General features: G+C 46.9%; 1 protein-coding gene across 1 annotated transcript in view; it reads left to right on the top strand.

The window, feature by feature from the left end:
- Positions 1-16,792, top strand: part of SNTG2 (syntrophin gamma 2) — a 351,728-nt gene that overhangs the window by 287,326 nt on the left and 47,610 nt on the right. The window contains exon 14 of the mRNA XM_054245265.2: positions 1,246-1,452. Within this exon, the coding sequence (XP_054101240.2) occupies positions 1,246-1,452 (207 nt within the window). The remainder of the gene's footprint in view (positions 1-1,245; positions 1,453-16,792) is intronic.

The raw sequence follows: 16,792 nt of genomic DNA, 5'->3' as shown, positions 1-16,792 counted from the left end.
GAGGGAGACAGAGAAACAGACATAAAATGCAAAGAGATTGAAACAGAGAGAGAAAGAGAGAGATACAGAGAGAGACGGGGTGGCGTCAGCCAGGTACTGAGTGCATGTTCACCAGGCACCTCCATGCTGTTGACCTGGCAGTTGTGACAACTGGGACCCCCAGACCTTCTCTCCTGCCCTTGAGAAAGTTAATCCTGAAGTGGGGTGTAACCTCGAAGATGGGGAAAGAAGTGGGAGCACTCCAGGCTGGCAGCATCCGAGTCACCTTGGTGGTCACGGAGTAAATCTGTGATTAGTAGACATGCTGTAGGTAACTTACATCTCTGGGTTAAATAATTAACCAGAAATGGAACAGGAGTCCTTTGTGTGTCTTGAGAATATGAATCCCTTTGCCAGGCCTTTGGGTTAGCGAAATGAGCTCCTGGGTGGCCGGGGCCTCATCGTGCTTCAGAGGCATTCTGGGCACTAAGTCCCTCATCTCGGGACAGGGAACCCACAGGAGAGGAAGAGCCAGTAATTCTACAGAGACTCGGAGGCTCAGAGGACACGATTAGTTAGAGTGGTGGAGGTGTTTCGTTTTTCTTTTTATGGTAAACACAAGCATCAGTGTCTCAAGACTTTCATCTTTATCTTTTTTTTTATTTTATTTTTTTTCTGAAACAAGGTCTCCCTCTGTCACCCAGGCTGGAGTGCAGTGATGTGATCTTGACTCACTGTAACCTCCACCTCCTGAGCTCAAGCAGTCCTCCTACCTTAGCCTCCCAAATAGTTGGAACTGCAGGCATGTGCCACCACACCTGGTTAATTTGTTGTATTTTATTTATTCATTTATCTTTGTAAAGACAAGGTCTTTCCATGTTGACCAGGCTGGTCTCAGACTCCTGGGCTCAAGCAATCCACCCACCTCAGTCTCCTAAAGTGCTGGGATTACGGGCGTGAGCCAGCACACCCAGCCTCATCTTCATCTTCTCAATAACAGAAAGGAGTGTGGTGACCAGTATTTTAAGGAAAAGGCACTTACAGAGAATTGGGCGTTCGACATCATTTACTTGCCGATATGTGTCTGCACCGTTTCTGCACCCGCTGTACATGAGGAGGGCTCATTGCTCCTGAGTTTGCATCCTCGTCAGCGCCCAGGAGACCATTTCCCAGATCAGGCAAACGCCGCCTTCCCCCATGCCACGCCCTCAGCCTGAGATTGACCTTCCAGCCCCACACGTTTCCAATCCGTGCTCTCTTTTTCAGTTCTGGCTCACAGATGACTGCTGGTTGCAAGCAAACCTGTATTTGGGTCTTCAAGATGGTGACTTTGAGGACCAGAGGCCCTATTGCTTCAGCGTCGTGGCCGGCCACGGGAAGAGCCATGTTTTCAGCGTGGAACTTGGCAGCGAGCTGGCCGTGTGGGAGAAGTCCTTCCAAAGAGCCATGTTCATGGAAGTCCAGAGAAGTGGAGTAAGTGAACAGCTCACCCTCTTCTTACCTGCACTTACTCGGTGTCTGAGACATGAGCATTGGGGTACACATAGCAGTTTATTGGGGGGAAAGAGGAATCCTCAGAAGGTGAGAAATTTTCACCTGAGCGGCTGTGTTGAAATGATTGTTCACACTGAGTCCTGTGCCCCACAGGTAACATGAACTGTGGTGGAAGGGAAGGGTAGGGGAGGGGAGGATTTTGCATCTGTGTTAACGTTGACTGAGGAACGGGCTACATCGCTTTCCAGGCCGGGACTCCGCTGACCTGGCGCTCCAATTCCTGATGAGTGATGACCCCTCTCCGAGCCTGTGCTCCGGGAGACGGGACGCCTCGCTTACTAATGAGTATAATATGGCCGGGTGCGGTGACTCACGCCTGTAATCCCAGCACTTTGGGAGGCCGAGGTGGGTGGATCATGAGGTCAAGAGATCGAGACCATCCTGGTCAACGAGGTGAAAACCCGTCTCTACTAAAAATACAAAAAATTAGCTGGGCATGGTGGCACGTGCCTGTAATCCCAGCTACTCAGGAGGCTGAGGCAGGAGAATTGCCTGAACCCAGGAGGCAGAGGTTGCAGTGAGCCGAGATCACGCCATTGCACTCCAGCCTGGGTAAAAAGAGTGAAACTCTGTTTCAAAAATCAAAACAAAACAAAACAAATGAGTATAATGTGCGGTACAGTCACCGGGGTGTTTGTGATATTTAAGGCACTTTAGTGGTTCTGCCTCTCAAAGTTAATGGTCCAAAGAGAGTATAAAATAGTGTGTGTGTCTGAATTGCTTTTCTCTACCTGGTGACAGCAAATAAATCACAAATTTGAGTGTATACCATGTGAAGGGATAGGGAAGAATTCGTTATAATCCCCATTATCCTAAATAGCGGGACGATCCTTCGGGGAGGGGGGTGCCCACTGCAGGAATGAAGAGTGACAGGAGATGAATGAGGCGAGGCGTCATGGAGGCGCTCTGACTCCACGCCGGGGACCTGGGCTCCCTCCTGGCCTCGCCCAGATAATGCGGACTTTGAACTTAGCAACTAACTTAGCATTTAAATATATATAAATATACATACATTAAATATACATACATTTCTGTATTGCATATATGCACACACACTATTATATATGTATTACACGCACACCTTGGACGTGAAAATGTTCTGTGTTACTTATCTGTCATTCAACTGCAAAGATGACTCGAGGCCCCTTGGCGTGCCGTGACAGCTCACAGCCTCCCTGTAACTAACGCACACAAGGTCTGCTGGTCCACAGAATAAAGCCACACCCGGATGTTCACAGAAACTGATGCTGTCATTTATTCTCATTTACCCCAGGCTGCTGTGATGTTTCCCTCAAGTTGGTCCTAAATTGGAATTATGGTTGATTCCTGATGCTTCTAATAACCTTATATCTGAGGCATCCGATTCATGAACTGGGATGGAACATTACATACTGGAAGGAAAATTGCTAAACACAGGATCCCTTATCTCAGGGGCATTTGACCACTTAGAGACTGAAGGTTCAGGTCATTACAAGGCAAAGTGAAAGAGGTTTCTAGGATGAGGTGAACTTTCTGCTCATTTTCCTTAGATGATAGCGGTAATCATTTCGCTTTCCATGTAAAAACCAGAGGAGATGAGAGAATTCTCCAACCATGTGCATGCACAGGGGCTGCCCCATGCCCTCCAGTGCGCAGGGCTGTGACTGGCTGAGCAGAGCCACAGTGGCCCTTCAGACTCCTCTATGGGAAGGTGACAGGTCACAGGAGAAGCTGTCCTGAATAAGAGCAGTCACAGAATTACAGTGTTGGGGGGACTGAAAGGTCAGCAGTTTCATCTAGTCCCCAGATGTAGTGAGATGAGGGTCTGCAGCATTCTCGAGGGTAAAAGTTTACTTAGGATTCCTAAAAAATAGACCTTCCTTATGTTCCAAGTTGTCCTGATTCCACTACAGGCGTGAAGGCTGGGCACGGTGGTTCATGCCTGTAATCCTAGCGCTTCAGGAGGCTAAGGCAAGAGGATCCCTTGAGCCTAGGAATTAGAGACCAGCCTGGGCAACCAAGCCCAAGAAACAGAAGCCCTGTCTCTGCAAAAAATAATAGTAAAATATTAATCAAGCCTGGTAGCTCATGCCTGTTGTCCCAGCTAATCAGGAGGCCGAGTGGAGAGGATCTCTTGAGTCCAAGAGTTCGAGGCTGCAGTGAACTAAGATGGCACCACTGCACTCCAGCCTGGGCTGTGGAGTGAGACCCTGTCTCAAAGAAAGGTGGGGGTTAGGGTGGGAGTGGGATCAGAGCTGGGGTTGGAATTTTAATAGTCAGGACAGCTTTCCTAGAGGAAGTGTTTAGTCTCTTTTAAAAATCGCTGGTATCTTACACAGGTGGAGAGGAGGGAGAAGGCAATCCCGGTCGGGGGAGCATTGAAAAATTAGGCAGTGGTCCATTTGGCAGAATGAGAGGTCTCAGATTCAGGCTAAGCAGGCAGCAGTGTGCCCAGGTGAATTTTGGAGAAGCATTTTTAATAATCCAGGATTGAGAAAATGAAGACCTTGCACAGTAGATGGAGGCAGTGAGTGTGTTAACAAGCCAGCACACCCGCAGAGACCGTACGTGGACATGGGCGTCTGTCCGTGCTTTGCAGGGCTGGGTAGAACGGGGCTGTGGCGCTGCGGGGCTGTGATGACTGCCGTGGTCTGTCTGTGCTTTGCAGGGCTGGGTAGAACGGGGCTGTGGCGCTGAGGGGCTGTGATGACTGCCGTGGTCTGTCCGTGCTTTGCACGGCTGGGTAGAACAGGACTGCGGCGCTGAGGGGCTGCGATGACTGCCGTGGTCTGTCCATGCTTTGCAGGGCTGGGTAGAGCGGGGCTGTGGGGCTGCGGGCTGTGATTATTGCTGTTGGAAGGAACTGCTGGGCCGTGCCAGGCTGCACACCACTGACTTGCTGGATCGTCATAGCTAAGCAAAGTGGGTGTCCCCAAAGAAACTCGGGGTGGACGCCACCTTGTGCAGGGTGGGAAGGTCATGCCAGACCTCGCAGGGTGTCGGATTCCCAGTTCACACCTCACTCCAGAGCCCTGTTTTAGGAACTCGCCCTCCTGGGCTCCACCCCACCTAGTAACCTGGTACTCTCAGGTTTGCCCATGGTGTCCTGGAGAGGAAGGACACAGCATTTTGAAATGAGTCAGATGGACCCACTCCCTCTTCATGAATTAGAGAAAATAGTTCTCCACAACTCCATTACATACGCTGTAAGTTCAGGATTATAACCCACCATGGAGTACTTATAAAAGTGAGACTGCATCTTGTGCATGCTCTACACTAGGCTGGATGCATTGCGTGTACATGATTAACTCTTATATACGTCTAAATGCAGTTGCTCTTCCTTTTCTCTTTATTTTACAAACGGTAAATGAAAGTTCAGAAGGGCTGTGTGACTCTTCCACGGTCACCTAGAGACTGAACCACAGTGGCAGAATCTACTCAATATTTCAAGAACTGCTGTCTTGAGGGTCGTGTTCTTTGTGCTGGAAGATTCTGCCTTGCAGGTGACAGATGAAATAGTGGAAGGTGCTTAGGACGGTCCCTGGCAGGTTTAGGACTTGCAGTGAATGTGTTTGATTCACTGGAACTCCTGGGTTTCTTTTCTCCACCTTCTGTCTCGGTTTTGCTAGTTTTTCTACTGTTTCCTGACTGATTGTATTCCAACCTGACTCGTAATTTTTTTTTTAATTTTTTATTGGATTTTAGGTTTTGGGGTACATGAGCAGAGCATGCAAGACAGTTGCGTAGGTACGCACATGGCAGTGTGCTTTGCTTTGCTTCTCCCCTTCACCCACATTTGGCATTTCTCCCCAGGCTATCCCTCCCCTCCTCCCCCTCCCACTGGCCCTTCCCTTTCCCCCCATAGACCCCAGTGTTTAGTACTCCCCTCCCTGTGTCCATGTGTTCTCATTTTTCATCACCCGCCTATGAGTGAGAATATGCAGTGTTTCATTTTCTGTTCTTGTGTCAGTTTGCTGAGGATGATGTTCTCCAGATTCATCCATGTCCCTACAAATGACACAAACTCATCATTTCTGATTGCTGCATAATATTCCATGGTGTATATGTGCCACATTTTTCCAATCCAGTCTATTATCAATGGGCATTTGGGTTGATTCCAGGTCTTTGCTATTGTAAACAGTGCTGCAATGAACATTCGTGTGCATGTGTCCTTATAGTAGAACGATTTATAGTCCTTTGGATATATACCTAGTAATTGGATTGCTGGGTCAAATGGAATTTCTATTTCTAAGGCCTTGAGGAATCGCCACACTGTCTTCCACAATGGTTGAACTAATTTACACTCCCACCAACAGTGTAAAAGTGTTCCTTTTTCTCCACATCCTCTCCAGCATCTGTTGTCTCCAGATTTTTTAATGATCGCCATTCTAACTGGCATGAGATGGTATCTCAATGTGGTTTTGATTTGCATCTCTCTGATGACCAGTGACGATGAGCATTTTTTCATATGATTGTTGGCCTCATATATGTCTTCTTTCGTAAAGTGTCTGTTCATATCCTTTGCCCACTTTTGAATGGGTTTGTTTGTTTTTTTCCTGTAAATCTATTTGAGTTCTTTGTAAATTCTGGATATCAGCCCTTTGTCAGATGGGTAAACTGCAAAAATATTTTCCCATTCTGTTGGTTGCCGATCCACTCTAGTGACTGTTTCTTTTGCTGTGCAGAAGCTGTGGAGTTTCATTAGGTCCCATTTGTCTATTTTGGCTTTTGTTGTCAATGCTTTTGGTGTTTTGTTCATGAAGTCCTTGCCTACTCCTATGTCCTGGATAGTTTTGGCTAGATTTCCTTCTAGGGTTTTTATCGTGCCAGGTCTTATGTTTAAGTCTTTAATCTATCTGGAGTTAATTTTAGTGTAAGGTGTCAGGAAGGGGTCCAGTTTCTGCTTTCTGCATATGGCTAGCCAGTTTTCCCAACACCATTTGTTAAACAGGGAATCCTTTCCCCATTGCTTGTTTTTGTCAGGTTTATCAAAGATTGTATAGTTGTAGATATGTTGTGTTGCCTCCGGTGTCTCTGTTTTGTTCCATTGGTCTATATCTCTGTTTTGGTACCAGTACCATGCTGTTTTGATTACTGTAGCCTTGTAGTATAGTTTGAAATCCGGTAGTGTGATGCCCCCCACTGTGTTCTTTTTGCTTAGAATTGACTTGGCTATGCGGGCTCTCTTTTGGTTCCATATGAAGTTCATGGTGGTTTTTTCCAGTTCTGTGAAGAAAGTCAATGGTAGCTTGATGGGGATAGCGTTGATTCTGTAAATTACTTTGGGCAGTATAGCCATTTTCACAATATGAATTCTTCCTAACCATGAACATGGAATGTTTCTCCATCTGTTTGTGTCCTCTCTGATTTCGTTGAGCGGTGGTTTGTAGTTCTCCTTGAAGAGGTCCCTTACGTTCCTTGTGAGTTGTATTTCATAATTTTAAATCTCTAGAATTACACATGTATAGTGTTGAGAGCACTGATTTTCTTTACCACCTGTAACCGTTGTCTGGTATTCATTGGCTTGCTCGTTCTTTCTCTAAAAGGACTTCTGAAAGAAAATCCCTGTGCCCTTCACCAGCTCTGGACCTAACTCATGACATTTCTTCACAGTCATCTTTGTATGCACCTATGTGGGATCAGTTCATGTTACTGGATAAAAGAGTATTCTATATTAGAAAGGACACCCCAGGGAGTAGGTGTAGAAAGGACACCCCAGGGAGCAGGTGTAGAAAGGACACCCAGGGAGTAGGTGTAGAAAGGACACCCAGGGGAGCAGGTGCAGAAAGGACACCCCAGGGAGTAGGTGTAGAAAGGACACCCAGGGGAGCAGGTGCAGAAAGGACACCCCAGGGAGTAGGTGTAGAAAGGACACCCCAGGGAGCAGGTGTAGAAAGGACACCCAGGGAGTAGGTGTAGAAAGGACACCCAGGGGAGCAGGTGCAGAAAGGACACCCAGGGAGTAGGTGTAGAAAGGACACCCAGGGAGTAGGTGTAGAAAGGACACCCCAGGGAGTAGGTGTAGAAAGGACACCCAGGGGAGCAGGTGCAGAAAGGACACCCAGGGAGCAGGTGCAGAGGGGACACCCCAGGGAACAGGTGTAGAGGGGACACTCCAGGGAACAGGTGCAGAGGGGATACCCCAGGGAACAGGTGCAGAGGAAACACCCCAGAAAGTGGGTGTAGAAAGGACACCCCAGGGGGCAGGTGTAGAAGGGACACCCCAGGGAACAGGTGCAGAGGGAACACCCCAGAAAGTGGGTGTAGAAAGGACACCCCAGGGAGCAGGTATAGAAAGGACACCCCAGGGAGTAGGTGTAGAAGGGACACCCCACTGAGCAGTGTAGAAGGGACACCCCAGGGAATAGGTGCAGAGGGAACACCCCAGAAAGTGGGTGTAGAAAGGACACCCCAGGGGGCAGGTGTAGAAAGGATACCCCAGGGAGTAGGTGTAGAAGGGACACCCCAGGGAATAGGTGCAGAGGGAACACCCCAGAAAGTGGGTGTAGAAAGGACACCCCAGGGGGCACGTGTAGAAGGGACACCCCAGGGAACAGGTGCAGAGGGAACACCCCAGAAAGTGGATGTAGAAAGGACACCCCAGGGAGCAGGTGTAGAATGGACACCCCAGGGAACAGGTATAGAAATGACACCCCAGGGAACAGGTATAGAAAGGACACCCCAGGGAGCAGGTACAGAAAGGACACCCCAGGGGGCAGATGCAGAAAGGACACTCCAGGGAGCAGGTGTAGAAAGGACACCCCAGGGAACAGGTATAGAAAGGACACCCCAGGGAGCAGGTACAGAAAGGACACCCAGGGAGCGGGTATAGAAAGGACACCAGGGGAGCAGGTGTAGAAAGGACACCCCAGGGAACAGCTATAGAAAGGACACCCCAGGGAACAGGTATAGAAATGACAACCCAGGGAGCAGGTACAGAAAGGACACCCCAGGGAGCAGGTGCAGAACTGGCAGACAGTAGTGTCTCCTGCAGTGCTCGAACAAAAAGCAATCAACAGGAAACTTCCAGAAGGATGCAGAAGATGACCTGAATAAATGGAGATTTGCTGTGTTCTCATAAACTAGTAAAATGTCTCATAATTGATCCAGTGGCAAATGTAGAGTTTCATGTTTTCGTTTTGACAGAGCTCCCATGTGCTTGTCCTGTTCCTTCAGTGTTCTATTAAGAAAATGCATAGATGCACCACTCAGTGTCCCTGCCAGACACGGGCCATCACTCGGCAGAGACTCGGACAGGAAAAGCTGGTCTGATGCCACCTGGCTGCAGGTTGAATCAGGGACCCCCACTCCCAGGCATGCTGGCTGGGGGCACGCTTCAGCCTGAGGCCTGTGGAAGCCAGTGTGTAGCCGCCTTGGGAGCCCCAGTGAAAAGAATTTAGAACCTTCCCAGGGACTCATTGCTGGACAAAACATAACAGCCTCAGAACCTTCTAGTGACTGGATAAGTTTTCCTCCCCACCCTTTTTTCTGAGAGGAAAGAAAGAACACAGGCCTAGTACGTATTTCTTTTGGATTGTTGAGTGTCCAGAGGAAAACCCGGACCTACTAGAGTATTGAGACTTTGGCCCTAAGCGGGGAGAATTGAGGCTCAGCACAAGACTGGAGGCTCAGCAAGGCAGCCAGTCTTTTTAAATCATCGTCCTCAAGTCCGATCAAGGAGGCCCTCTGATGCCTTTAGGTGCCGATTTGATGGCATAGCTAGGATTCAAAGGGAATTAACTAGGAAAGAAATCCAGGACATGTCCACCTCAGCCTCCCTCCAGCACGCTACCTAATTACTGCTCTGTAGTAGGGTGGGCTTACAGTGTGGTCAGAGGCATCCCCATCCCAGTGGCGATGTGCCTGTAGGGCCATTTGCTTTAAATTGACTTGGCCATTTTCACTTGTCCCACATAAAATAGAAATGGGATAAATCCCTGCGGCCAGCATCATGTCCAGGGAGTGCAGCCATCATTGCCTGTGAAGATTCCCCTTGCTGCCTCGAGCGCAGTGGCGTGCACTGAAGAGATCCACCAGACCTCAGCCTGTGTGTGCACCATTCATCCCGGGCCATTGCCCGCACACCAGAGTTGTGTCAAGGTTTTCCCCGCCTTGTGTCAGGGAGACGCGCTGGGCATTTTTCCTTTGCACAGACTGGCCCTCCTTCCACACGGGCAATGGGCAGGGGCCATCCGACAGACAAGTGAGAGGCCGACCCAGGTCTCAGCTTCCCTCAAACACCCTGTTTTCCTTCATTAATGGTACCAGAGCTCCTCTTGGATAGAAATATCCCCATGAGGAAAACAGGTACATTTGCAAAGATGTAGTTTAAGTCTCTCTTGAAGCCAACCTGTTCGCAAGCCTCCGGTTATCTCAGCCCAGAAGGCAGAAGAGACACCCCCATGTCAGTATGAGAGAAAGGAGGGGGGTTCCAGGACAGCAGCTCCTGCCTTAACCTGTTCTGTGCTTGCAAGGGGCACCTCAGTGTCGCTCCAGAGACCGGAGAGCAAACCTGAGCCAGAAATGGAGCAGGAGGGAAAGATGGGACCAGGGAAGAATGTGCCAACCCCAGGAGCCGTGTGGAAGGAGGACCACCTGCTGTGCCACAGGGAGCTCCCATCCTGAGGCAGGCAGGCAGCGCGTGCTCATCAGGACTCTGCAGAGGAAAATGCACAGAGCTCCGTGCACGACCGCTCCTCTAACGGGAGAGCCACTGCCAGCGCTGCTGACGGCACGCACTGTATGCCACACACAGACCCGGGGAAGCTTCGGACACGTGATCTCGTGAAACTATCTGTGTTTATAAAGACTCTCCAGAGACTACTTCCATTCACACACAGGTTAATATTCCGCATCAGTGGCTGCTGGGTATCATGTGCAGCAGAATTTTAAGCAAAGCAAGGTGGCTGTGATTACTTAATGCCTTTACTCCTCCCGCTGTACCATCAAGACAGCACAGCCAAAAAGAGCTTCTGTGTATGGGAGACGTGCAAAGGCAACTCAGTGGAGCAGGGAGAGCCTTCTGAACAAACTATGCTGGAATCACTGGATGCCCATATACAAACCAGAACTTTGATTCATTATATATGTAAATATTATATGTAAATATGAGCTAAATATAAGTGAAAAACTATAAAACTTTTAGTAGAATAAACAGGGTAAAGTCTTTGTGACCTCTGGCTATGCAAATATTTCTCAGATACAAAACCAGAAGCACAATCCATGAAAGAAAATTGATAATTTAGACTTGAAATCAAAAGCATCTATTATTTGAGAAACACTGCTAAGGAAATGAAGAGAAGATATGAAAATTGGGAGAAAATATTTGCAGGGCATATAACTGATAAAGGACTTATATCTATAATGTATAAAAATATCTCAAAGCTCAGTAATAAAAATAATAAGAAACTTGGTAAAAGGCTTGAATAAACACTACAAAGAAGATTTATAGATAGGAAATAAGTATGTTAAAATATGCTCAAAATCATTAGCATGTAGGGAAGCACAAATTAAAACAGTGAAATCTCACAGCACACATTGGAATGAGTAAATTTTAAAAGACTGATGATGTCAAGTGTTGGTGAAAAAGTGAAGGAACTGGAACTCTCACTCACTGTTGCCAATTGTGGAAAATGGCACAGCCAACACGACAGACTCTTAAATGTAAACACAAATTCACCACAAGATCCAGAAAGTTTCTCATTTCCCTGGTGTACACAAAAATGCTCATAACAGCTTCCTTTGTAAACACCAATAACTAAAAACAAATGGTCACTGACATAGGAATCAAGCAAAAATGTGTGTATCTATATAAAGGAATGGAATTCAACAGAACGAGCTACTGGCACACACAATGTGGGAGACTCTTAGAGCAGCAAGGGCACATTCTGCCTCATTTCCAGACAGTAGTTTAATTTTAATGAGGTCCACCTCATTGTTTTTCTTTTATACATTGTGTTTTTGGTGTCACATCTAAGAACTCACCCTTCTGTCCTTGGTCAGGATGATTCTGCCCTGGATTTTGCTCCAAGAACTCACTGTTCTACCCTGGATCAAGATGATTCTGCCCTGGATTTTGTTCTAAGAACTCACCGTTCTGCCCTTGATCAGGATGATTCTGCCCTGGATTTTGTTCTAAGAACTCACTGTTCTGCCCTTGATCAGGATGATTCTGCCCTGGGTTTTGTTCCAAGAACTCACTGTTCTGCCCTTGATCAGGATGATTCTGCCCTGGATTTTGCTCCAAGAACTCACTATTCTGCCCTGGATCAGGATGATTCTGCCCTGGGTTTTGTTCTAGAAGCATGATCATTGCTCATTCACACTTGTCCCCAGTGCAGCAGTGTGTGCCCAGGTAGATGGAAGGGGATCCACCTGGCTGGTTGACCCCTGTACAAAGGCTCAGTAGGAAAGTTTTATTTAGTGTTGCTGTAACAGAATAGCTGAGGGTAAGTAATTTGTAAAGAAAAAGGGGCAATTTAGCTCAGTTCTGCAGGCTGGGAAGTTCAAGGACATGGCATGGCTTCTGCCCAGGGCTTTCCTGCCAAGTCCTAACATGCCTTAGATCAAAGAGGAAGCCAACATGTGCAAAGGGGCCAAATATGTGTCCTGGCTTTACAACAGCCTGTCCTTGTGGAAACTAATTCATTCCTGACACAGCCATCCAGTCTCCTGAGGGGGAGAACTCTGTCACCACCTGGAGAATGGCAGGAAGCCACTGACCAGGGTGGACTGTCATGACCCAAGCACCCTGCATCAGTCCCCGCCTCCTAAAGCCTCCACCTCCCAACATCCTTACCTTGACAACTACAGACACAGCTTGTTTTGCTGTGCTTTGTTAAGCTCTGCAGATACTCTTCTTTAAATTTTTTAATCAGAGATTTAAGGCAACCCTGCATTAAGCAAATCTGTCACTGCCATTTTCCAGCAGCATCTGTTCACTCCATGTCTCTGTCACATTATGGGAATTCTTGCAGTATTTCCAATGTTTTCATTATTATTTTATCTGTCACTGTGCTCTGTGACCAGTTTTCGCTGTTACTGTTGTAATTGGTTTGGGGCACCATTGATCCTGCTCATTAAGATGACAAACTTGATCAATCACTGCTGTGCATGTTCTGATTATTCCACTGACCAGTCATTCCCCCATCTCGCTTCCTCTCCTTGGGCCTCCTCATTCCCTGAGACACAATATTGAAGTTAGGTCAGGCAGCAACTCTGAAATGGCGTTGAAGTATTCAAATGAAAGGAAGAGTCACATCTCTCTCACTTTAAGTCAAAAGTTGGAAATGATTAAGCTTAGTGAGGAACGCCTGTCAAAAGCCTAGACAGGCCGAAAGCTTGTGTTCTCATGCCAGACAGCCAGGTTGTGAATGTAAAGGAAAGGCTCTTCAAGGAAATTGAAAGTGCTATTCCGTGAACTCATGAATAATAAGAAGGCAAAATAGCGGTATGGCTGCTATGAAGAAGGTTCTGAACAAGATCAAACCAGCCACAATACTCCTTTAAGCCAAAGCCTAGGCCAGAACAAAGCCGAGCTCTCTTCATTTCTATGAAGGGAGGAAGCTGCAGAAGAAAAACTGGAAGCTAGCAGAGGTGGGTTCATGAGGCTTAAGGAAAGAATCTATCTCCAGAACAAAAGCACAAAGCGAAGCAGCAAGTGGTGAAGAAGAAGCAGCAGCAAGTTCTGCAGAAGATCCGGCTAACGTCACAGATAAAGGAGGTCGCACAAAGCAGCAGATGCTTCGTGTGGATGGAACAGCATTCTATGGGAAGAAGATGCCATCTAGGCCTTTCATAGCTAGAGAGAAGTCACTGACTGACTTCAAAGTACTAAGGACAGGCTGACTCTCTCATTGGGGATCTCATGAGGTCAAGAGATCGAGACCATCCTGGTCAATGTGGTGAAACCCCGTCTCTACTAAAAATACAACAAAAAAATTAGCTGGGCATGGTGGCGCGTACCTGTAATCCCAGCTACTCGGGAGGCTGAGGCAGGAGAATTGCTTGAACCCAGGAGGCAGAGGTTGCAGTGAGCCGAGATCGCGCCATTGCACTCCAGCCTGGGTAACAAGAGCGAAACTCCGTCTCAAAAAAAAAAAAAAATTATATATATATATATATATATATGGAGACTTCAAGTTGAAGCCAAGGCTTTTTCACCATTCTGAAAAGCCCTGGGCCCTAAAGAATGATGCTAAACCTACTCTGCCTGTGCTCTATAAATAAATAAGGCCTGGATGACAGCATATCTGTTTACAGCATGGTTCACTGAATATTTTAAGGCCACTGTTGAGACCTTCTGCTTAGAAAAAAAGATTCCTTTCAAAATACTGGGAAATTGGTAATGCAGTTGGTCACTCAAGAGCTCCAATGGAGATGTACAAGGATGTTAATGTTGTTTTCATGCCTGACAACACAATATCCACTCTACAGATCACAAGTCAAGAAGTAATTTTGACTTTCAAGTTTTATTATTTAAGAAATACATCTCATAAGGTTATAGCTGCCATAGAGAGTGAACTCTCCAGTAAGCAAGTAAATCGAAAACCTTCTGGAGAGGAAATCTAGAAATCTAAAACCACTCTAGATTTCACTAGAAACATTTGTGACTCATGGGAGAATGTCAGAGTGTCAACATTAGCAGAAGTTTGAAAGAAGTTGCTTCCAAACCTCATGGATGACTTTGAGGGATTCAAGACTTTGGTGGAGGAAGTCACTGCCAGTGTGATTGGAATAGCAAGCAAAGAAAAGCAGAAGTGAAGCCCGAAGATGACTGAATGCTGCAATCTCAGGATTAACGTAGAACAGATGAGGAGTTACTCTTGTGAATAAGAAAGAAAGTGGTTTCTTGAGGTGGAATCTACTCCTGGTAAAGATGATGTCAATATTTCTGGAATGACAAAACATTCAGAATATTCCATAAACTTAGTTGATAAAGTAGCAGCAGGGTTTAAGAGAACTGATTTCAGTTTTGAAAGAAGTTCTACCATGGGTAAAATTATATCCAACAGCATCGCATGCTACAGAGAAACCTTGCATGAAAAGAAGAATAAATCGGTGAGGCAAACTTCACTGTGGTCTGATTTTAAGAAATCGCCACAGTCCCTCCAGCCTTTAGCCACCAGCATCTGCTTCAGTCAGCCCCCATCAACACTCAGACAAGGGCCTCCCGCTGCTAAAAGAGTAAGACTCACTGAAAGCTCAGATGAACATTGGGTTATTTCAACAATCATGTATATTTCAATTAATGTGCGTATATTGCTTTTTAGACATAATGCTTTGCACACTTAATTGATTATAGTGTAAGCATAACTTTTATATGCACTCAGAAACCAAAAAGTTAGTAAGACTTGCAGCCAGGTGCAGTGGCTCACACCTGTAATCCCAGCACTTTGGGAGGCCAAGGCGGGTGGATCATGAAATCAGGAGTTCAAGACCAGCCTGGCCAAGATAGTGAAACCCCATCTCTATTAAAAATACAAAAATTAGGCAAGCGAGGTGGCAGGATGCCTCTAATCCCAGCTACTGCAGAGGCTGAGGCAGGGAATTGCTTGAACCCGGGAGGTGGAGGTGGCAGTGAGCCGAGATCATGCCACTGAACTCCAGTCTAGGCAACAGAACCAGACTCCATCTCAAAAAAAAAAAAAAAAAGACTACCTTGTTTGTGACATTTGGTTTATTGCCATGGTCTAGAACCAAACCTGTGATATCTCTGAAGTCAGTCTGTGAATTTCAACATGAGTTTTTGTTGGGATAAGCCACATTCAAACCATAATAAGGAGTCAGGCTTTTCCATGTGATACCAGGAAAGAGGCAGCTGGTGACCCGCAAGCTGGGCACCTGAGGACGTTTTCATGCCGGGCTGTGCAGGGGAGGGCAAAGGCAGCCCGGTGGCTCCTCAGAGGGATGGCAGGGGCGTGGCCTCACAGACAAGCTCCATGCAGATCCCCTTGGAAGTGTCCGGTCCCACTCTGGGGTCTCCATGTCAGGACCCCCACTGAAAGGAGGGAAAGGTAACGCTTTTCTGGTTTTCCAGTTAGTAACATTCTGACACTTCGTGCTGAGTATTAACTTTGCCACATTACTAAAATGATGATTATTTTATTTATCAAATGTCATCAGTTAATCAGCAATTTTTCAGATACCTAGGACATCTCTTTCAGTTCCAAGTAAATCTGGAGCAACTTTTTGGTGACTAAGTTTCACGATACAATATGCACTTCATCTGCGTAATCACAGCACACGGTAACCTCATTTGGAGGCAACTCAACCAAGTAACCGTCCATGTCAGTTAATGGAATGTATTGTTGTTTATGGAGGGTGTGAGATGCCAGTGAGGTACGCTGTCACCCGACCATGTTACTGTACCAGACTGGTGTTTATGGAGGGCAGGAGGTGCTAGTGAGTTGTGCTGTCACCCGACCATGTCAGTTACTATACCATGCTGTTGTTTATGGAGGATGCGAGGTGCTAGTGAGGTACGCTGTCACCCGACCATGTTACTGTACCAGACTGGTGTTTATGGAGGGCAGGAGGTGCTAGTGAGGTGTGCTGTCACCCAACCATGTCAGTTACTATACCATGCTGTTGTTTATGGAGGATGCGAGGTGCTAGTGAGGTACGCTGTCACCCGACCATGTTACTGTACCAGACTGGTGTTTATGGAGGGCAGGAGGTGCTAGTGAGGTATGCTGTCACCTGACCATGTCAGTTATCACACCATGCTGTTGTTTATGGAGGGCAGGAGGTGCTAGTGAGGTACACTGTCACCCGACCATGTTACTGTACCAGACTGGTGTTTATGGAGGGCAGGAGGTGCTAGTGAGGTGTGCTGTCACCCGACCATGTCAGTTACTATACCATGCTGTTGTTTATGGAGGGCAGGAGGTGCTAGTGAGGTATGCTGTCACCTGACCATCTGCCAGGTTCCTATATTTAAAAATTTTAGATTCCTTCCTCGTCGTACAAGTATCGGTTGTGTTTTTGTGCTGCTTCCTGTGGCAGACCTCCCTCCAAATTCCATGGCCATTTCTAGTGCGGTGACAGCCAAGAAAACAAATACCAGTGCTGCTTTCTCTCTGTCAAAACCAAGAGCAAAGAAAACCCAGGTGAAGCTGTAAGCTCTCTCTGTGAGTGTGACACACAGCAGTCTCCCTTCCATTCTGTTGTGTTTCCTGAGGTTTCAGTTACCTGTGGTCAAATCTGGTCTAAAAATAGTAAATGAAAAATTCCATAAATGGATACTTCCTGGGTTTTAAGTCGCACGTCGTTCTGAGCA

This window comes from Callithrix jacchus, chromosome 14 (genome assembly GCF_049354715.1).
Source record: "Callithrix jacchus isolate 240 chromosome 14, calJac240_pri, whole genome shotgun sequence".
NCBI lineage: Eukaryota > Metazoa > Chordata > Mammalia > Primates > Cebidae > Callithrix > Callithrix jacchus.
The sequence above is the reverse complement of the archived record's forward strand: the minus strand, read 5'-3'. Positions and strand labels throughout refer to the sequence as shown.